The sequence below is a fragment of the Octopus bimaculoides genome, chromosome 2 (genome assembly GCF_046866305.1).
Source record: "Octopus bimaculoides isolate indiv1 chromosome 2, ASM4686630v1, whole genome shotgun sequence".
NCBI lineage: Eukaryota > Metazoa > Mollusca > Cephalopoda > Octopoda > Octopodidae > Octopus > Octopus bimaculoides.
In genome coordinates, this window is record NC_142929.1 from 164,036,748 (window position 1) to 164,060,025 (window position 23,278).

At 35.9% G+C, this 23,278-nt stretch overlaps 1 protein-coding gene across 23 annotated transcripts in view; it reads left to right on the forward strand.

Annotated features, from left to right (window-relative positions):
- Positions 1 to 23,278, forward strand: part of LOC106875262 (kalirin) — a 549,719-nt gene that overhangs the window by 371,562 nt on the left and 154,879 nt on the right. For all 23 annotated transcript variants that reach the window (XM_052965684.2, XM_052965690.2, XM_052965687.2 and 20 more), the window contains one exon: positions 14,587 to 14,728. In XM_052965684.2, the coding sequence (XP_052821644.1) occupies positions 14,587 to 14,728 (142 nt within the window). The remainder of the gene's footprint in view (positions 1 to 14,586; positions 14,729 to 23,278) is intronic.

The window sequence follows — 23,278 nt, forward strand, 5'->3', positions numbered from 1 at the left end:
GGCACGTCAGGCAAAATGCTTAGTAGTATTTCTCCTGTTGCTACATTCTGAGTTCAAGATCTGCCGAGGTCATCTTTGCCTTTCATCCTTTCAGGGTTGATAAATCAAGTACCCATTGAGTACTGGGGTTAATGTAATCGACTTAACCACTCCCCCCAAATTTCAGGCCTTGTGCCTATAGTAGAAAGGATTATTATTATTATTAAAGCAGTAAGCTGGCAAAATCATTAGTATGCCAGGCGAAATACTTAAGCAGTATTTCATCTGTCTTCATATTTCTGAATTCAAATTTCACCAAGGTCAGTTTTATCTTTCATCCTTTTGGAGTCGATAAAACAAGTACCAGTTGAGTACTATGGTTGATGTAATCAACTAATCCTCTCCCCCAAATTTCAGGCCTTGTGCCTATTGTAGAAAGGATTGTTATTATTATTATTCAAGCAGTGAGCTGGCAGAATTGTTAGCATGCTGGGCAAAATGCTTAGTTCAAATTCCACAAGCTCGATAAAATAGGTACAAGTTGAACACTGGGATCAATGTAATCAACTTAGCTCCTTCCCCTAACTTGCTGGCCTTGTGCCAAAATTTGAAACCATTATTATTATTATTATTAATAATGAGGGCATATGGCCTAGTGGTTAGGATGTTGCACTCACAACTGTGAGATCATGGTTTCGATTTCTAGACTGGTTGGTATGTTGTGTTCTTGAGCAAAACACTTCATCTCACATTGCTCTGCAATCACTTTAACACCTGATGGTACACCATGCACCTGTTCGGGCAATTTTGATTTGATGAAGAGAGTGAGCTGATGTGCAGCACAAATATTTGATCCCTATAAACAAATCACTTGTGCAGGTCATTTGGCAAAAGCTGAACACTCATATGTCGTTTTCAGCGGGAGAGTCCATCATCATCATCATATATTTATGTTTACGTAGATATAAACACACACATACATGTACTTATTCAGATATGTGTATATGTGTGTGTGTATGTAGCATAGTAGCACACACATGCACAAATGACACACATTTATACATCTATGTTTGTATGTATGTGTGTATCCATGAGTGGGTTTGTGTTTCCCCATTTTTTGCACTCTGCATAGACAGTGTCCCTGGTGTCAAATGGTGTCATTGTTTACAGTTTTGGCCATTGATCTGTTTGTTGTTCAAAAGACGGAGAAATAGTACTTTACTGGGAAATAAGTGTTGACTAATGATAGGAAGGGTATCTGGTTGTAGAGAAGTTGCCTCAATAATTCTCATTTAATCCATGAAGAGGTTGCTGTTAAAAGGACGGTTAATGTGTGTGTGTGTACACATGAACATGCACACACATGCTCGCACACTCACATATGCATATATAGCTTATCATCCTCATCATTCCTAAACAGACTGGAGGACCACATCTTGCTCAAATGTTTTGCAGTTTGACATGGTTTCTGTGGCTGGATGCCCTTCCTAACACCAACCATCTTAGTGAGTGTACTTTTCATGGCATTAGCTCTAGACAGATTGTTTTGTCCTCAGCAAGGCAAGTCTAAGGATTGTCTTGAATCTGTATTGCTTTCACTTAGTTTGCCAACCATTTTATAGAGTGTGCTGGATTGCATTGTATTGTGGCACCAGCATTAGTGAGTTCAACTATCTTACCAACTGTACATTGTCTATGTTTATATGGGACAATCTGACTAATAATGTGGGTACAAGAGATGGCAATTCTTGAAGGACTAAAATGAAAGGTCAAAAGAAGTGAAAATGTGAAATGGGAATCAAGCTGATTGGGGTTAAATTGTAGTAGAGGAGGGAGAAAAGAGAGAGACAGCACTAAAAGTAGTAAGAGAATTTATTTTGCATTTCACACACATACTCTCATCTCTCACCACATGTTGTCACTCTCTTACCAATATTTGATACCGTCTTCTCATCCTGATGCCTGATTAATTGCAGGTCGCAGCAGATCTTTTGGTACCTGATACACACCACAAGCTTTCTCTCTCTTGCTGGAAAAATATGTAGTTTTGTCATTCCTCTATCACAATACCTGGAAATTCTGTCTCCCAGCCTTCCATGAATAGTAGGGTAGTAATGAGATAGTAATGGTAGAATGTAATGAGGCAAGAATAGTAGGGGTAATGTGAGAAGAGAGAACAAGTAAAGGATGGTTGTGCAATGGTTGGAAGTAAGAGTGTGAGGGAAGTTGGTTATAATCAAAGTAAGGAAGGAGGAGTGGAGTCTCACAGTATAGAAGGTTAATGTTAACTTATAAGACAGACACAAGTGATGATTGGTTGAGACAGAGATTGTAAGAAAGTGATGGATAGGTACTTATTTTGTATTGTTAGTGGTAGTACAGAAGTCTTTTTGTCAGTATCTGAAGGTGGAGGTAAAAGGAAATCCACAACATTCAGACTCTTCTGAAATGTGCACAAACGGAAGCTCTCTTTGCTTGTAGACAGTTGTGATGTTGGTGGGTGAAATAAGAATGGGAGTCAGAAAAGTTAGTTTCAAGAAAGCATCTAGTTTCAGTTGTTTGTCATCATCATCATCATCATCATCATGAACTGTTGAAAATATTCAGTGTAAAAGACAGTCTTGAGCTCAAGATATATAATGAATGGCAATGTCCCTGAGATTGGTTATCCTGGTGGAACTTCGTCTTTGTCAATGTCCTCCTTTTCTCCTGCCTTCTATGTAAAATTTCATCCACAATTTCTTATTCAGTGAGCACTTGATAGTCAGGATCACCATCATCTACTTCAAACTATTCCTGAACATGTTCAGTTGTTTCCTATTTTCCAGCTTTTACGAAAGTGTGCTGAAAATTATTTACATCAAATCTTTCAAAATTCAAATCAGGTTCAATATTATTCAACAACTTTTTCCAACCATTTTCCAAAATCAAAGTCTTCAATTGCTTCCAAGATTCTGCAAAATTAAAATTGACAGACTTAATGTTGTAGGCTCCTAGATTTTGAAATGCCCACTCTGCTACTTTTTGCATCATTTTCTTCATCTTCCAACCCAACCATTGTTTGTATAATGTACTAATAGGTTGTTTAAACTGACAAATATATAGGTATCAATAATAGTCTAATAAATTTCACATTTGTCATTAGTCATTTAAAAATTATCATAATTTATAAACTGCATATTGTATACACATCATTAGATGCAGTTTCTAGTGTCCATAAATTTTTACTTATTTTGCTCTTTGTTTTGTTCAGTAATTCAAATTTCCTCAACCACCAAATTCTTTTTATCTAACCTAAATATCTACTCTTTGTTAGGTTCCTTTTATGGTGGTGTTAATTTAATGATATTATTTTAACATTTTATTTATTAGACATTCTTTTTCACCACCACTACCAACACCAGTTTTTTTAAAAGCATATTGTGTATTTTCCTTGCACAAAAACTTCATAAAAGATAATAGTGAAACTGTCACTTGCTACATTGCATTTATTTTCAATTCATCTCAGTAATTCACCATGGTAATATTTGTAGGATACATAAATATTTATGTTGTGAAGAGGAAAACTAAAATACTTCTAGAATTGTATAGTTTTCTTAAAGCAATAGTGACTAAAAGAAATTTAATACATCTCTGGGGGACTTTTGTAAACTCAAAAGTGGATTTCAGGAATCACAAATGAATAAACTCTCTAGATTGTATTTGGAATTCTTTCTCAGAATATGTTTTCACTGAATTATGTATTATTTCTCATTTTCATTTTATTGTTGCTATGAAAGAAAGCTTTATTATATCTAATATTAAATGTTTTGTTGATTGTATAAACTTATAATTGCACATTAGAGATACTGGTATTCTCATAACTGAAACTTGTTCATCTGCTTACAAAGTAATGACCTCTTTGAGGATATATGAATTATATAGTACTTACTTAGCAAAGTTAGGTAAATTGTTTTTAATGCCTACTAACATAACAAAGATTGCATACTTACATACATGCCATACATATAGGTGTATATATAAATATATTGAAATAAATACAAATAAATAATAAAATAGATGGCATTAAAAAAAGTAGGTTAAGAAAAAGTGTATTAAATATTATTAAATAACTAGCTTAGATTCTGTAACAACTTTACAAAGATGGGTAATTTTAGTACAATTTATTTGAAGTAAATGTATAGTTATAGGTAATTATATATTTAGATAAATTAAAGAAATAATGTGTGGATGTATATTAGTCATATTTTAACTATGTTAAAAGTACATGTTTAGGATTTTGTGTTTTTAAGGCCACACTCAGTACCTCAATTTATTCAAATACATAAAAATAGAGGAACCAATAACAAAGACTTTTCATGGTTGCTTTACTGATTGTATAAGAGGCATATTAAAGCTAGATACAGACTGCATGAGGGTTATTGCAGCTTAAAATTTGATAAATACTCAAGAGTTAAGGTAGCTTTGTTGTATTGCAAAGCTTATATAAATGTAAAGATGATAAAAACAATTTAAGATCTTTTTTGTTTTGTTTGTTTTCTCACTCCACTAAAGATAATCAATTCTGCTTCTCATGCTTAAGATATGCGTTTAACTCTAGGTCAATTCTGATTGACCGACCTGTGATTTCAGTCATGCCAATCCTAACCAGACCATTTTCTCAGATATAATATACACCAACCTACTGGTGTTCTTTGTTTAAAGTAGTTGAGTGTTATCTGAAGATTTCACTGTTATTTCTACTAGGCCAAGTGATCATGTAGAACCTCCCTTGTTTGACTGAATGTATGTATAAAAATTTGTTCTCCATTCAACCTTCAAGGAAAAAGATCAAGAGTATTGTTTTGGTTATCAACTTAATTGATAAAGCATCTTTTTCAACAACACCACCAAGTGTGTTTTATCCATTGTTCATTGTTATTACACTTACTATAACACCAACAAACTGTGTAGTATTGAGAGTGTGTGTATGTATGTTACACAACCACAACATAGCTTATAATATTTGTTTTCTTGTGCAACCCTACAGCAGTATCAGTCTATGTATGTTACTTTAATACCAACTTATAATACTGTGTGTATCTTTGTGCACACATATTTGTGTATGTGCTATGCCAGCATCTCACTACCACTATGTGTGTGTGTGTGTGTTATCCAACAACAACATGCAACTGTTTGTTGTCCTTAATCCATTTGACCCATCAGAAGTGAAACTACCTTTTAACTTGTTAGATAATTTTATTTCCATCATGTCCTTCATCTCGAGGAACTCTGCTTGTTTTTAGCATATGCTTTTTATTTCCTGTTTAAAATTATACATAGCTGAATTAAAGATACATATACTGCTACTTCTTCTACACAGGTGTGCTGGACGCTTTTTATGTGGTGTCAGCATGGGTGCTTTTTATGTGCCACCAGCATCCATTCGGTTGCCAAGTAACTTGCAAGACAAGGACATCTCAGCTGATACAGGGAGAGGAACTGAGAGAAGTGGCCATGCACCAGGCATGAGGTTGGAGTATGATAGAGGGGCAGAGATATCTTGTTTACTACAGAGGAGATACTTGATCACCCCAGTAGGGCAGGGAAGCAGAGGGAGGTGTGTGAGAGAGAGAGAGAGAGAGAGAGAGAGAGAGGGCCTACCCACAGAGAGCAGTATGGAGGTATAAGTAGTGCAGAGGAGATTGAGGAGATTTTGTGTAAGAGTGTGAGGTGAGATATTTAGAGATAGCAAGTGATGGTGGAAGGAACTAGAAGGGCCTGCAGTAGGTGGTGGGGATTGTGGGAGTTGTGGGTGAGTTTTGCCAGAGGTCAGAATTATGTAGGGGTGAGGGCTAACATCTCTAGCTAATTTAAAATAATAGCCACAGTAAATCATTCCACTTTCTCAATAGAACATTTGGTAATGAAAAGAGGTGTATGTTGTCATTATAACATTAGGTTCAATTGTAGACATGCTTCAATCAGTATCAGACTTAAGAAAATAAATGAGAATTATTTCTAAACAAAGTAGGATTGTATTTGACTTTCCCAACAAATATATAGAAATATAGTTGAAAGCTGGAATTGTGAATATCCCTTATTGAAAACCCAATTTATATTTGAATCCTTAAACTATAGTTACATATGGAGTACAGCTTTACATCCCCTGGTTACATGAAAGCTGATGCAGACATATGTGTAAGGTACATAAGTTATGCTTATTGAGTGATCTTATTCCCACAAATAAGTAGTATACCACTCACATAATTACTGAAATCTTGTATATTTCCTTTTTTTTTACTAACATCAACAACCTGAACATTATTCTCATCATAACTGCAAGAGCTTCAGTAGCTATTTTAAACTCTAGTTATATATTTCAACGAACTGATATTCATGGAAAATTCACTGGTAATAAATGTAATGTTCAGTTTCTTAGCTAATTACTTGTGGCAAAGTGTATTTGAAGGCATGAATTGAATGAAATACATGTACAGTTGTGTGTGTTTGTGATCATTGTTTATTGTCTGTCCTTCATGTTGACATGAGTAAGGATGGTTTGACAGGACCTGATGAGACAGAGAATTATGTCAGGCTTCAATGTCTACTTTAGCATGGTTTCTACAGCTGGATGCTCTTCCCAATCCCAACCACTTTACAGGGTATACTGTGTGCCTTTTTCATGGCACTAGCACTAATGAGGTAGCCATGTAATATGTAACTCAAAAGATTAAAGCACCCACCCCAGATGAGAGTGAGCTAGCTTTATACTAGGAGTTTAAAAGGCAAAGGGACGGTGTCTTCTTTGACTACCCAACATCATATAAGGGCAGTTGAGACTAATTGAGGTGAAGCTGGTGACATGGTATCAGAGTATACCCTCAAGGTACAAGATGAGTAGGAAGCTCAGGAATTGTAGGTGGATAAAGGTTGAAAGCATGTGGTTGAGTGTGAGCACTTGTCATGATAGGGATGGGAGTGGTCAGAGGCACTCAGAGGTGAATGTAGTGGATGGTTGATGTGAGATAGTATTAAGAATGAGATATGGGTGTTGATAGGAAGTGGTCTTAGGTAGAGGAAGAAATAACTGGTAGTACAAAAAGGGTGATCAATGGAAAATAGGAACGGAGAGGAATGATGTTAAGATCAAGGGATGGATATCAAAAGGAAGTGATTCTAGAGAAAAGGAAAGATAATTTGTTACTCAGGAAGTGGTGAGACATGTAATTGCTACAGTATCAAACTGGTCCCTCACATGTCCAGATGGTCTGCTTTTAGTATATTTTTGTTGTGTTCATGGTCTTTGGATGTGGTTTCTGTGCATCTAGTGTTGATGCAGACAGTACTACTGCTGTTTAGACCTAGAGCATTTCTCCTATCACAAAATTTTGGTGAAAGGTTTTCCAGGTATTAACAACCTGGTTCTCTTCCCCACCACCATATATAGTAAATCTGGGATTGCATTATTATTTATTTCCTATCCTAAGAAGTTACGGCAGTGTTTCTCAACCTTTTTACCCTTGTGTAATGCTTAAAATAAATTACATGTCTCAAGGAACCCCTGAACAAAAAAAATTATATACCATATTTTTCTCATACTTTTTCATTGTAGTTCACATGGTAAACATCATATATATATATATATATATATATATATATATATATATATTGATAACATAATAGGGATGATGTCTATATTACTAAATTACAATAACCAATAATATATTGTGCTTGTATAGTAATATTACAATCATGAAATTAACATTATCTTATCTCACTCTTTCTTGTGGAACCCTAGGGATCCAGGAACCCTGGTTGAGAAATTCTGAGTTAAGATGTTCTGCCTGTTATTGCTAGTAATTTGAATAACTGTATAGAAGATGGCAAAGGATTATATATTGCCATGGTGTTGGCTGGGGTCTAACTAGATACACTAAGAATACACTAATGTGTGGTTTGTAGCAAGGTGTTTGAGGATTCAACTGTTGTGACAACATAGAGATGTATTGCAGTATGTACAGTGGTGCAGCAGAACAGTTACAGTGATAGTGTTGTTACCATATAGCTCTAGTGGTACTCCAGTTGTACAGTTACAGTGATGGTATAGATGTAGTGGTATACAAGTAGTATAATTATAGTGGTAGTGCAGAGTTGTATTGCTATGGTGGGATTACAAGTGTGTGGTTATGATGTTATAATAATATGAAAGAAAAGTGATGGTGTCTTTCTAGACTACCCAACATTATATAAGGGCAGTTGAGACTAATTGAGGTGAAGCTGGTGACATGTATAAGAGGAGCATTCAGCTGTAGAAACTTTGCCGGATCGGATTGGAGAATGGTGCAGCCTTCTGGCTTGCCAGCCCTCAGTCAGACTGTCCAACCCATGCCAGCATGGAAAGTGGACGTTAAACGACGATGATGATGATGACGATGCTGAACAGACTTGTGAAGGGATTTGGTATAGGGAAACTGAAAAAGGAGCCTATACTTTAAACATATATGTACGTTTACACATGTGTATTACTGTCTCCCTGACTTTGTGTGATAGTTGTAAATGAATGTCACCATCATGTAAGCAGTATACTTTGTTTTCAGTCTTCCATAAAAACGTGTTTGGTTATGGGGAGATATTATCTTACCTGGAAACAGGTGCGGGTTGGTGACAGGCCATAGAAAATCTGCCTCAGTAAAATTCCATCTGACCCTTGCAAACATGGAAAAATGGATATTAAACCAATAAGGATTATGATGATGTTAACACAGACTTGTGGTGCAATGGATAACACTCATGCTTACAATTGAGGAAATTCTAGATTCAATTCCTGGCAAGCTCAAATTATCTAAGATTTATAAAATGAGTTTTATAATGTTCAGGCATGTCTGTGTGGTTAAGAAATTTTCCTTGCAAGCATGTGGTTTCAAGTTCAGTCCCACTGCTTGGTGTCTTCTGTTATAGCCCCAGGCCTGTTAATGCCTTGTGAATGAATTTGGTAGATGAAAACTGTGGAACTCTGTCATACATGTGTTTGTTTGTGGGTTTTTGAACCACACGTGCACAACATCAACTGACAACCATTGCTGGTTTGTTTACATCCCTGTAACTTAGTTGTCTGACAAAAGAAACCAATAGAATAAGTACCAGGTTTAAAAAGTAAACATTGGGGTACAATTGTTCAACTTAACCATTCAAGGCATTGCCCCAGCATGACCACAGCCCAATGACTAAAACAACTAAAAGATTAAAGATATAGTATTCTTAGAATCTTCAGTCAAAACAATGTAATGTTCTGAATGAGGTGAAATAACAAACATCTGTTCCAGAAATTACATCAGGACAAGTTACAGCAAAGTTTCAAAACTTAATGGTGAATTACTTCTTGTTCCCCCAATTGACAGCCTCACTTCTTATTTAATTGTGTTGAAGTCGTCCATTATGTATGTAGCTACAGTATTTAGTTTGCTGGGAGTTTTGTGTAATTCTATCCATAGTTTTCATATTTGAACAGAAATTGAAGACATTTTTGTCAGGTAAAACTTTTCAATGGTATATAGTTAAACAGGATGTTTAGTATCTGAGCAAATGGTGGGTTTGGCAGATCCGGGGTGAAGAAATAGGCTATGACACAGATGGGGGAGACCTACAGGAAGACACACTGGAAAAATAGTAGCGGTGGCAGTGTAATAATTTCACTTCAACATTCCAGGAATTTCACTGACCTTGTTTGTTTGCAGTAAAATTCAGATAATTAGCTCAAAATTCCGTGACTCTTTATATCATACTATATAATATCATAAGCTAGTATTGAGTTCTTTTTTCCAACTCTGCAGTTATGTGTTCAATGAAAATACTCACTTTCATCTCTCTCTCTCTCTCTCTCTCTCTCTCTCTCTCTCTATATATATATATATATATATATATATATATATATATATATATATATCATCATCATCAGAATTTTAAAGCTAAGAATTACATAATTAATTAGAGTACATATAACATGTATGTACTGTCAATAAAGCATTTATATTAAAATCTGATTTTTTGTTTATGTATTTATGTTTATATATCTCAGACGTGCAGGAAATACCACTCTCTCTCTCTCACGCACACTCTCTCTCTCTCACACACACATACATACGCACTCTCTCTCTCTCTCTCACACACACACACACGCACTCTCTCTCTCTCTCTCTCACACACACACACACGCACTCTCTTTCTCTCTCTCTCTCTCTCTCTCTCACACACACACGCACTCTCTTTCTCTCTCTCTCTCTCTCTCTCTCACACACACACGCACTCTCTCTCTCTCATACACAATATGCAAGATGAAAAATATAATTCTCTCACTCGTGTGCATGCATGCACTTAAACACACACACACACACACACACAAACAAACAAAATCGCCTCTGCATATATGTATCTACATATATCAAAATATATTTTGACTTGTGAAATTATCTCAATGAAACATGCAATAATTCCTATTTCATTGGTTTGGTGTAAATTGAGGCAACATATATGTTATCGTGTTAATTATCTGTACTGTAATTAAAGTACATTTCACTAATTAACTGAACTGAAATTCTAATACACCAGAAAAAATATTATTTCATTTATTTACTTAATTTGTACATATATTTATGGTTTAACCGAAGGCAGAACAACATTGTCCATGACTTTTGCAGGACCTTAGATAATGGTACAGGAAAAGGAAGGACGAAATTGACACCTTGGGTTTCTGTTAAATGCTGCCTGAATCTTTGTAAACAGCTTAGTTGGGAATCTGTGATACAGATGTGCTACAAGCAAATGAGGGAAGCCTTATGAAGCAGCAGAATGAGGTGGGAGTGTGAGGATTGGGAGGGGGCCTACAAATTACCACATTTAATAAAGAAAGATGGTTTCTTTCCAAATTTTTAAACATATCAATCGCTATGGTGAAGATAGAGGAATTATAGAGATGCAAAATATATTTTGTCTTCATTAATACAGAGTGGGAAAGGTGCCAAAAAATTTCGCTATCTTTTGATGGGGAGGACTCTCGTTAATCTGATAACACTGCTTGAAGAAACAATATTTTTATCATCATACTAACAGAAACACCACCCTATGGGCAGTTTTCTACTGGAATATGTCATGTTTGCTTGTAGGAATATGTTGTGTAGATTTCTGCATACATATATATGTGTGTGTGTGTGTGTATATATATATATGTGTGTGTATATGTGTGTGTATACTTACACACTTTTTGTAATCATTTATTTTTTTATGAAAACAATTGAGTAGGGAGAGAGAGATGTGTATGCTGCAATGAATAAAAATTAGTTTTCTGATTAGCATGTAGTTGAAATCTTCAATAATGAAAGAATTTTGAAAACTTCATCTCAATAAAAATTTATTAAAATTGGAATTTATAAGAATTTTGTTGGCTTTGATAATTGCCTTCTTTTAGGTTAAGTTACATAATTCTAATTAATAAGCAACTCCCTTTATTAAGGTGTGTGTGTGTATACATACATACATACATACATACATTGTGTATGTGAATGTATTCATTTAGAAACCAGAGAGATTCCTTGTAATTATGTCTTAAGATTGTGTGGTTAAAAAGTTAATCTTGTAACTATGTAGTTTAGGGTTTCGTTTTATTCCATAACACTTATAGCAAAATATATTTGACCTGAGATAGAAGAATCTTGTCAATCGGACATTTCTTGTTTTGGGGTAATATACTTTATCACGTGGCTCTTGAGTGCCTTTAGAAGTCTACACTGTCTTACAAGCATTCAGGCCAGGTGTCTTGTCTGAAGATATCTTTCTCCATTCCAGTCTCTGATGTCACTAAACCATTAAAAACAAAATGTTCTGTGTTCCACTCCTGCCATGGTTGGTATTGCCTTTTGTCTTTCCAAAGTAAATACAATTAGTAACAGTAATAGACAAGGAGTAGGATCAGTTGACTTTTGTAACCAATGTAGGAAATCATAATTTCATTTTAATCTTCAATGCTTTCATTATATCATAGAGGCTAATGAGTAATCCTTTTGTGTTTACTGGTTTCAGCGGTTGGCTTTGGTTATTGTCATCATTTAAACCAACACATATGATACTGGACAATGCAGAATGAAAGTGTGTGTGTGTGTACATGCGCATGTGTGCGTGCTTGCATGTGCAATTCATATAGCTAATATCTCATGTGTATTTGTTTAAGCAAGGTTTGTCTCTGGCATGTTGACATATCCAAGATGATTTCAAAAGAACCCAGTATCTGTGTAACACTTGAATCAATAAGACTTTGCAAATACTTTGTTACTGACTATTGTGGTCCAAATCTCAGAAAATATTTCCTTAGTGTTTCCTCTACAACTTCTTTATTTCAGGTAGTTGCCATCATCATCGTTATATAATGTCAGTTTTCTCCACAATGACCTGTATGAGTTACCAGTACAGCATATTCCCACTCAATCCTTCATCATCTCTATATTCTACATATCTGACCTCATCATCAGTACTTTTCCTGTCTTCTTTAGTCAGTGTTAGTAATTAAGAGCAAGGTTCTATTCATGTCTAGGCTGAGGTGAGGTGTTCGAGTCAGCCTTTAATATGATTTTTCTTATATATGTTTCTCTGTCTCCTTTCTTTTACTGGTTTTAGTCATTCCATTGCAACCCCAATATATGTTCAGTTTGGTACTTATTATATGTCTTTATTTTATCAATTGGCTTAATTACCATTTTGACACACATTTTTATAATCATCTGTGCTGTGTTCAGCACAAAATAGCAGACAGGAATAGAAACATACCCCTGACCAAATTCAATGCACCAGTCATTGGACCACCTAAGTAGACTATAATAGAAGACACTTACCCAAAGTTTCATACAGTGAGAATGTATCTAGAACCACAAAGCTTCCAACCAAAACTTTCTAAGTACTCAATCATACCTATGCATATCTCTCTCTTTCAGTAGTTTCCAGTGATATATCTATAAATGCATGCATGATCTACACTTAAGATAGTTATCTAAAACAATGCTAACAGCATCAGCATCATTTTTGTTTTTCTCTTTCTTTCTAGTATGTTCTACCAAACTGATATGTCTTGAGTTTGCTCTATGGCTTCTCACCATTTTTTCTTTAATATGATCTTGCAATTTTCTTGTTTCATTTGGATGGAATTTTCTAATCTGATGCCCATTTATTGTGGTAGCAGCTCAAATCAGGTTGTCTTTCAAAACAACAGGCCATCTTTATTATGTACTGAGTTGTATTTCACATAGCTGTTCTCCTTGGCAAGATGTCTCCATTCCCATCAGTGACAGAAAAAATAACAAATCTCTTTTAGGTATGCATATAAGATGAAACAGAATAGGAATAAAGAGAAGGATGGTACTTGGATTTTGTGCAGGATTTGTGCCATAACTGCAGTGGAATAAAGGGGTATTAAAGCATGAGTTAACAAAGGGGTTTCTTCTTGGTCATATAAATAGCAGCCAACTCTCTCAAATTACACTGTCTCAACTGAAAAAAAGGAAGATTATATTGGATAATATAGTTTTTAGATACATTATGGTTATGAAAAAATGTATAACAATGACTAGAATATTTTTAATTGTAAGTGTGCTTACTCAGGGCTAAAAAGCTGGAGCTAAACAACAGGAAGGATAGCTATGAAAAGGTAGATAGAGTGATGGCAAGACATTAGACTCAACATAGTCATGGTGATGTGGAGTTTTAAGCAAGTAACTTACAAATTTATAAGACATGAAACATATCTTCAACATAGCCAAAACCTTTTTATAAAGACAGGCTGCTCCCTTCAGAGCTAGAAAATGTTTCAGTCCTCAACAACTACTAATTCTCTATAAAACAAATGCAGGTAAGGCCCGCAATGGATTGCTGCTCCAACATTTGTGACAGACTTACTGCTACACACACATCCTAGACCATGCCCCCACACATACACACACACTCTAGACTATGTCTATGGAAAGGCCACTTTGATTGAGTGACATGAAGTCGCTCATTAAGACAATGCAATTTTTAGTTCAGAGACCTGCTGACTTCTCTCTCTCTCTCTCTCTCTCTCTCACACACACACACAATTACTATAATGGCCTCTGCTCCTTAGAGGCTGGTCTCATCTCACCTCCATTCTGGAACTCTTGACTCAGTTATCTCTACTCCTCTCATCATTTTTGATCTTGTGCTTCCTTTGCCAAATCCTTTCTCCTTCAAACATTGGCTCTTTGCAAGTATTTTTTTGTAGCTGTCAGCTTGCAACTGTTCATCAAGAATGTTAACTATGTTGATCTGTAACCACCAATAATAATAATAATAATAACCATTTTTGTGTACACGCACTCACACACATCTGCACATGTGTGTATATATGTATAATATCCTTATGTTTACCTAACCATCATCATCACCATCAAAGTCTGTGTCCTACTGAAGTAAGAACCATCTGATAAATGTTTCTATTGCAAGAATTCATGTTGGTGAGAAATTATTATTTTGCCGATAATTCTTTACGGTATGTTTTTTGTTTAACCAATTTGTGTTCCTAAATTCTTCTGTAGCTGTCTATTGACAATATTGTGTTTAAATTTGTAGGAAATGGTTGATAGATCCAGTTCGTAAATTAAGTCACAGCAAAATAGAGAAAGGTGGTCTGGAGAAACACACAGTACCACCATTTGAACTGAAAGCTGACAGAATACAGAAGAAAACTGTTGCTAACCTCTCCGCTATGAAGGTAAGTTTTATTTTTCCTTAAGCTTCTGTTTTTACTAGTTTTAACATTGTAGAATGACAAAGTTATATTAATTGATGTTCTAAGTACAAATCCTTTAGCAGTTGACATTGGTCAAGTACTGCTCTAAATATATAACAGTATTTAGTTGCATTCTTTTTTTCTTTAATGGATTAGTTAAGAAGAAAGTCAATGCCAATAATCTTTTGCAGAGTTTTTTTTTTTTTTTTTTTTTTTTTTTGTGTGACTCGTGAGGGAGAGGAGGGATGGGAGTATGATTCAAGAGTTCATGCAATAAGAATCAGCATATCAGGTAGTATCCTGGTTTGAATGTTTGTAACAAAATGGAATCTGTTAAAGGCATCCACTTGGTCAGGGATAGTGTTCACCTTGGCAACATGTTAAGTCTAAATCTTATCAGAGTTAATAAAACTGCAGGTGGTGGTTGTAGCAATGAGGATAAACACTTGCTGTTATTTGAGACTTATGAAGGTTGTGTCTCCATTATGAAGTCTACTCTCTGTACGTGGAAGGGATCTTCTGCAGTGCTTTCAAGACTGGTAGGGTAAAAGATATCCTTCGACATTACAAATATTCCTTTCTCTGCTTAAGTAAAAATAATTATTACTATAAGTAGACATCCTTGATAAGTAAATCAGCTAATTATTTATTTACTTTGTAATTAATTTTAATTATTAATATTCAAAGAGATGGTTGAAACAAAAAGTAAGTTTCCAGATTAGATTATTTGCAGTACTAGGTAATGAGGTGTTCATATCTTATCAGAATCAACTTCAGCTTTCTTCACAATGAAATCAGTATTTTACTGGGGTCAAATGAATGCAATGTACTCTAACCCTAATCCTAACTCTTCACTCCTTTAAAAATGGTTTTGTTTTAAATTTGATTTTACAAAATTAAATGTGGTGTTTAGTTCAGTTATGTTCTGAGTTTAAATTCTGAAATCACCTTGGGTTGTCAAAAAAATACCAGCTTTATAAGTTAATTTAATCATCTATTTTTTTCTTGGAAATTCAAGACTTTTATATCTATTAGAAATCATTATTAATTAGAGAATTAACACACATAATCGTTACTGTTATACTGACCTGATCTAGATCCCTCATCATCATCATTTTACATCTACTTTGCATGCTGGCATGGGTTGGAGTGTTGAACAGGATTTGGTAAGTCATAGGGCCCTGTCTTGCTCCACCTCAGTTTTGGTAAGGTTTCTTCAGTTGGATGCCCTTCCTAACACTTACCTTTACAGTGTGCAGTGGGTGCATTTTTCATGGCTCCAGCATTATAGTGGTGTCTTACTCTCAGCAAGACTAATGTTCAGTCTAGATAACTTGTCCCTTCTTTGTTTTCCAACCACTTCACAAAGTGTACTGGGTGCCTTTTCTGTGGCACCAGAACTCATGGAGTCACCTCATAATTAACAAGACCAAAGAGTTCGCATGACTGAAAGAGGCAGAGGAATAGTGCTGTGTGTGTGTGTGTGTGAGTGAGTGGTGATTTTAGGCAAAGTATTGAGAAAAGTTAAATGTGTGATAGAAAGAACAGATTTATTGTTGTAAGAAGCTGATAGTAAGGAAAGTAATAGGAAACAGTGTTGCAAGAGAGAATAGAAAGGCTAGGGAAAGGGGGGAAGAGAAAGCATAGTGTTGTGGGTTAGTGAGAGACGGGGACAGAGGAGTGAGGATAAGTTGTTGTGTGTGTGGTTGGGGAGCAGGCACACTTAAACGGCTTCTCTTATGGAAGGATTATCCTGAGGTTGGGCATCGTACATTGTGGCTCAGTTTTGCTATGAGAAACAGTCATCATCATCATCGTTTAACGTCCGCTTTCCATGCTAGCATGGGTTGGACGATTTGACTGAGGACTGGTGAAACCGGATGGCAACACCAGGCTCCAGTCTGATTTGGCAGAGTTTCTACAGCTGGATGCCCTTCCTAACGCCAACCACTCAGAGAGTGTAGTGGGTGCTTTTACGTGTCACCCGCACGAAAACGGCCACGCTCGAAATGGTGTCTTTTATGTGCCACCCGCACAAGCCAGTCCAGGGGCACTGGCAACGATCTCGCTCGAAAATCCTACAGGAGCCAGTCAGGCGGTACTGGCAACGGCCACGCTCAAAATGGTGCATCTCATGTGCCACCCGCACAAGAACCAGTCCAGGGGCACTGGCAACGATCTTACTTGGCTTGCCGGGTCTTCTCACGCACAGCCCATTTCCAAAGGTCTCGGTCCGTAGTCATCGCCTCGGTGAGGCCCAATGTACGAAGGTCTTGCCTCACCACCTCAGCCCAGGTCTTCCTGGGCCTACCTCTTCCACGGGTTCCCTCAACTGTTAGGGTGTGGCACTTTTTCACGCAGCTATCCTCCTCCATTCTCACCACATGTCCATACCAGCGCAATCGTCTCTCTTGCACGCCACAACTGATGCTTCTAATGTTCAGCTTTTCTCTCAAGATACTTACACTCTGACGGGTATTCACATTGACATTACACATCCAACGGAGCATACTGGCTTCATTCCTTGCGAGCTTACGTATGTCCTCAGCAGTTACAGCCCATGTTTCACTGCCATGTAGCATGGTTGTTCGTCTGCTGTCTAAACTAACTAAGATACCTGCTGGCGTTAGTGAGCGCTCCATGAGACTTCATATTTCTCTTGCAGAAAATCCCTATACCTCCTTATTAAATGCATATGCACCAGCTCTGCCTTCTGATAGTCACAATGCAGATCAGGCACTAAGACATTGTTGTTACTGCTGTTATTGTTGCTGCAGCAGCAGCAGTGAGCTCGCAGAATCATTAGCATGCTGGACAAAATACTGAGTGACACTTCATCCATCTTAATGTTCTTAGTTCAAATTCCACCGAAGTCATCTTCACTTTTCATCTTTTTGGGGTAGATGAAATAATTACAAGTTATGCAGTGGGGTCGAAGTAATTGACTGGCTTCTCCCCCAAAATGTTAGGTCTTGTGCCTATAGTAGAAAGGATTATTATTATTATTATTATTTAATTCCAGCAACTACTGGTGCATGAAATGTTATACATAGTTATCCAAATATTTTACAGCTGACTGACCTCTAAATGATGACTACCAGCTGCTCCTCTAGTTTTTAATATCTACTCCCAAAAAATTAGGCATCTTTGATTATCAGAAGTGTATGTAGGTTTACATTCCAGCTGTTAATTGTTATTATTATTACTTGAGAACCTTCTCAATTAATAACATATTTAGCCTACTATAAATGTAGTGGTGTAGTTGTTATACACAAATATATCAATGTTTGAAACGTTGGCTCAGATATTGAATTGGTTATATGTTTTAGGATTTTGTAAATTTCTCATTGCAACATGAACTGTTAATGTTGCTTTTCTGAATCACATATACTTTATAATATTTATGGTGGCATATAAGTAGATAAAGCCAGCTTAGGCTTTGTCAGTTGCTTTTATATACATACATAGAGAGAGGCAATTAAATATAACAGCTTGGGTTTTGCTTTACATAATATCAAACCAAAGCTGTTATATTTAATTTGTTTATCCTCATAATTGCCTCCATATCTGCTCTCCTGGATTCTTCTTATAAACACTCTTTACCCCATGGAATTGGTCCCTCTTAAAGACACCAGAGTCTAAGTTTGAATCATTTGAGCACTTCTAAGTGTTTTCTATACCAAGAGTCTCTGGATTTCGTCCTTTAGTGAAGGTGCATGGTTCAGTGGTTAGAGCATTGGGCTCACAACCACGAGGTAGTGAGTTTTGATTCCCAAACCAGGCTGTCTGTTGTGTTCTTGAGCAAGACACTTTATTTAACATTACTCCAGTTCACTCTACTCTAGAAATGAGTTATCATCCTTTGCCTTTCCCTTCGATAACATTGGTGGCGTGGAGAGGGGAAACTATTATGCACAGGTGACTGTTGGTTTTCCATAAACAGCCTTGCCCGGACTTGTGCCTCAGAGGGGAACTTTCTAGTTGCAATCCCATGGTCTTTCATGACTGAAGCGGGGTCTTTCACCCTATAGAAAAGTTACCTCTTTACTTAGTTGTTACTACACTATCACCATGATGTATGTGTGTTGTTTTCCATAACTCAAGCACACACCTGTTTTTTAATGCAGTACTATTCAAGCGTGGCTGATGCCAGTGCTGCCTGACTGGCTCCTGTGCTGGTGGCATGTAAAAAGCACCCATTACACTTTTGGAATGGTTTGCATTAGGAAGGGCATCCAGCTGTAGAAACCTTGCCAAATCAGATTGGAGCCTGGTGCAGCCTCCTGGCCTATCAGTTCTCAGTGAAACTGTCCAGCTCATGCCAGCATGGAAAGCAGATGTTAAACGACAATAATGATGATGATGATGAACACGTTTTCGATACATTTTAATACCTCAAACCAGTTTTTTAAAACACATTTAACCATGAGATTGCTTCTGTTAGGTTGTACCAAATATAAAAGTTTGACATAAATCACTCTCTTTCTCCCCCATACATACAGCCATCCATCTCACACACATGCATGCACTCATAGATACACAGACAATTGCACTCTCTTTCTATCTCTCTTTTTCTCTATGACTGGTCTCAGTACATAGCATTAAGTTCATACTAACATTTGGCACAGCTATAAACAAGCAGAAGTAGATGGATGATTGGCTGAGGGAGCAGAAGATACATTGGACTGGGATTTCCTTGTGCTTTCCCTCAGCTCATAAGACATTTTAAGTCCAGCCCTACAGTTTAATAAAATACTTGTTTATGGTTATATCATAACAAATTGCTTCCAACCGTATCACTCTGAAGTTAAGCAACATCGTGATTGGTTGGTACTTAGAGGAATACTGTTTGGGAAATCTAAGTATCATAAGTATTTTATAGTCTGAGCAAACAAAAAAATTCCTGTATAGTTGCTTGACTTGCAAGTTGTAGCAGCCAAAATCTCCTCAAATTACACCCTACTATTTTAAAAAGATACACTGAATAATGTGATTCTCGATTTTTCACACCTCCTGTATAATATATAGTTATCTTCTGTTTCTAAATGTTCATTTAGCTATTCCTGTACCATGAAGTTTCTTCAAACAGAGCTGTCTGAACCGAGAGATATTTAAGTCCTTTAGAGCTTTGTAGACTTTGCTTGTATAAGTTATTTTCTTGGTCTCTCTACCTACTTCACTACATTAACTGCTATTTCCTCTGCAATATCTCACAAAATAATACAGGTTTATCATAGCCAATCTCTTCTTCATAACTAAAATCATATTGATGTACAGCATTGAATTAAAAACTAGTTATATGCATTCATGTACAAATGCACACACATACATGAATGAGTGTACATGCACACTCATGTACAAATGTATGTTTTACTTAGCAGCTCATCCCTTGGTCACTCTCTACTTGCAGACGTTCCATAATAATATAAATCACTCATTTTTCCTTTCTTGTATTTAATGTGGTGTGGTTATTCATTGACACATTCTGTTTATTACTTGATATATGTGTGTGAGGAGATGATAGATTTATCTGTTTTATTTCTTTTCTTTCTTTATTATTATTTAGTTATTTCTCTTTTTCTATCCAACATTTACTGACCCAGCTAATGTAATTTTACACACAGGTAAAACACTTTTAATTGAACAAAAGCAATGATTAGAAACTGTTTGCGGTTTACATTTTCTTTAGCCATTGTGTTTGTTGTTGTTGCCCCTCCCCCTCACTCTCTTTGTATATGACTCACATTACTGCATTCAAGCAAAGAATATTCTCCTAAAACTATATCAGGTCAAATGTAAATAGCAGACAGACAGACAGACAACACACACACACATCACTCCTTAAACAACTGACTTGTCACTGGCAGCTATTTTAGCATTAGCTAAGTCAATTTAAAGCACTGTTTCCTTTATATACTTAGTTATTTATTGAAATTTACTCCAGTATTGAAATACACCCAAACGAGTGACATATATTCAATTGTGATGTATGATACACATTATATAACCTCCACCTGATGTTTAAACTGGATCATACCTACATAGTGTCATATGCTTCAATGGCTCTAAAGCAGAATAAGTATGAGAAAACAAGTTCTCCGAAAATTTATTTTTTCAGTTATTGTTGTCCATTTTGTGGAATATATGACTTAATGGTAAACACTTCAGGTTTTTTTTGTTTTATTTTTTTTTTTCCCCTCTTGCAAAAAAAAAAAGAAAGGAGAAAAATGGTGATCGGGAACAATTTAAAAACTTCTATATATGTCCGGTATATTTGTATATGTATATTCAATTTTGATTTTATATCTATAATGATGATGCTTATTATTTTGTTTTCTTGCTACTTCTAGTATTTTTTTACACTCTTAACATCTGTTGCATACATCAGATGGGTTCTGTATTTTCTCTTCAAGTATAAATCCTGAAATAATTCCCCAATTAACAATACCTATACTCCTCGTTTTTATAGTTATATGTAACTCTGCATTTACAGTAATTGTTTCTTTACTTGGGACTGCCTCAGCTTTCATGGTTCAAATTTCCTCTTTTAAAGTAATCTAAAGTAAAATCTTCCAAAATTTCATGTTTATGTTCCCAAACACCATCTTATTAATGATAGTTATTTTAATAATTTTTTTCATTTTTTAAATCAATTGAAGCAGAGGTGGTGTATTTTCAACAGAACGAAGGGGTTAATAACAATGTTTCCTTCTGGTATTTTCCCAAAAGATTTTATTAAATAAGTGGTTTATGTTCAAACTAATTATTGTTTATTGAAATGAGTTAAAGCATTCTAATCATAACTTTATCATCATCATCATCAGCATACATCCATTTTCCATGCTGGCATGGGTTGGACAGTTTGACAGGAGCTAGCAAGCCAGAGGGCTGCACCAGGTTCCTGTCGTCTGTTTTGACATGGCTAGATGCCCTTCCAAACACCAGCCATTTTACAGAGTGTACTGGGTACTTTTTGTGCTTTCTACGTGACGCTGGCACGGGTGCTTTTTACATGGCACCAGCATGAGTGTTCTTTATGTGGCATCGTTATGGGTGCTTTTTATGCACTTTCATCATGGTTGCTTTCTACATGGTACCATCACAGGTGCTTTTTACATGGCTCTGGCACAGATGCCTTTCACATGGTGCCAGCATGAGTGCTTTCTACATGGCACTGGCAAGGGTATTTTATATGTGGTGCCATGAATTCACAAAAGCCAGTAAGTTTTGATACTACCAAAAGCAATAAAAGTATCTAATCATGTTTCTTCTTCAACTAATTTCTCTTCTTGAAACATTAAAGTTTTCTTTTTGCCTCATAACACTATTTTGTAAGCTTTATGAAACTGATTTTTCTTGACAGACACTGACTTCATTAAACTTTGGTAGATTACTTTTGATATCAAGTTAAACAGCTGTATAATGTATGTTAGCCAATGAGAGAGTATATGCCTGAAATACCAGCCAAATCTCCCTACAGTAATAAAAATGAAAGGACATGTTCATGTTCTGGACTGTCTGAAGGAAAAGTGGGATGATCATGCCTGGAATGTCTTAGATCATTCAGAGCTCACATGTGACTAAGCAGTAACAGCAACAATTAAACATGTAGCCTTATAAAATTCTTCAACCCTTTTGTTACCATATTTCTGTTAACATATGCTGCCTTTATTTCAGTTAATTTCTAAAGTAATGAAGAATTTAATAAAATAACTTTCTAATTATTATGCTGGGGCATGAAGCAGTTTAGCATAAAATTTTGATGGAAGATTATAATTTAGACCACTTTAAAACAGTAAGTTTATGTCATAGAATCTGGGATAGTTTTAAGCAGGTTGGTATCAACAGAGTTAAACACTACACACTATTCTCCTTTTTTGACGTAAAGGAAGAATCTATCAACATAGTGCTTTCCCCTCATTAAACTCTAATGTTTTACTTAGTCTATTAAATTCTCTGTTGTCCTATAAACCATTCAAAACAAATAATAACTTTCTCAGACTATAGATATGAAGATTGTGATTTGCCTTCTCCCTTTTGGAGATCTTCAGGGATTTGTGGCATTGCCTTCCTCAGAGAAGAAACTATTTATCTTACAAGTTTGTCTGAGCTTTTAATTTTTTTTTTTTTTTTGCTATTATTCATTTATGCAATCAATATCTATGAGTGTATCTACATTTATATTATTTCAATGTTGGTATGTCAGATGATCAGATGTACAGACATCTAATACAAACTGAATACCAAGTATATAAATCTTAGTATTCTGAGGCTTTCTCAGACTAAACTTTCTTCAACTCATCTAACTCCCTGACAACAAAAGGAGGACTGTTACTAAAACGTGAACTAATGATGGGTATGGGTATTATAATACTCAAGGTGGTGAGCTTGTAGAATCATTTACACATTAGATAAAATGCTTATTGACATTTCATCTGGCCCTTTATATTCTAAGTTCAAACCCCATCGAGGCCAACTTTCATCCTCCTAGGATCAATGAAATGACATACCAGTCATGTACTGGGGTCAGTA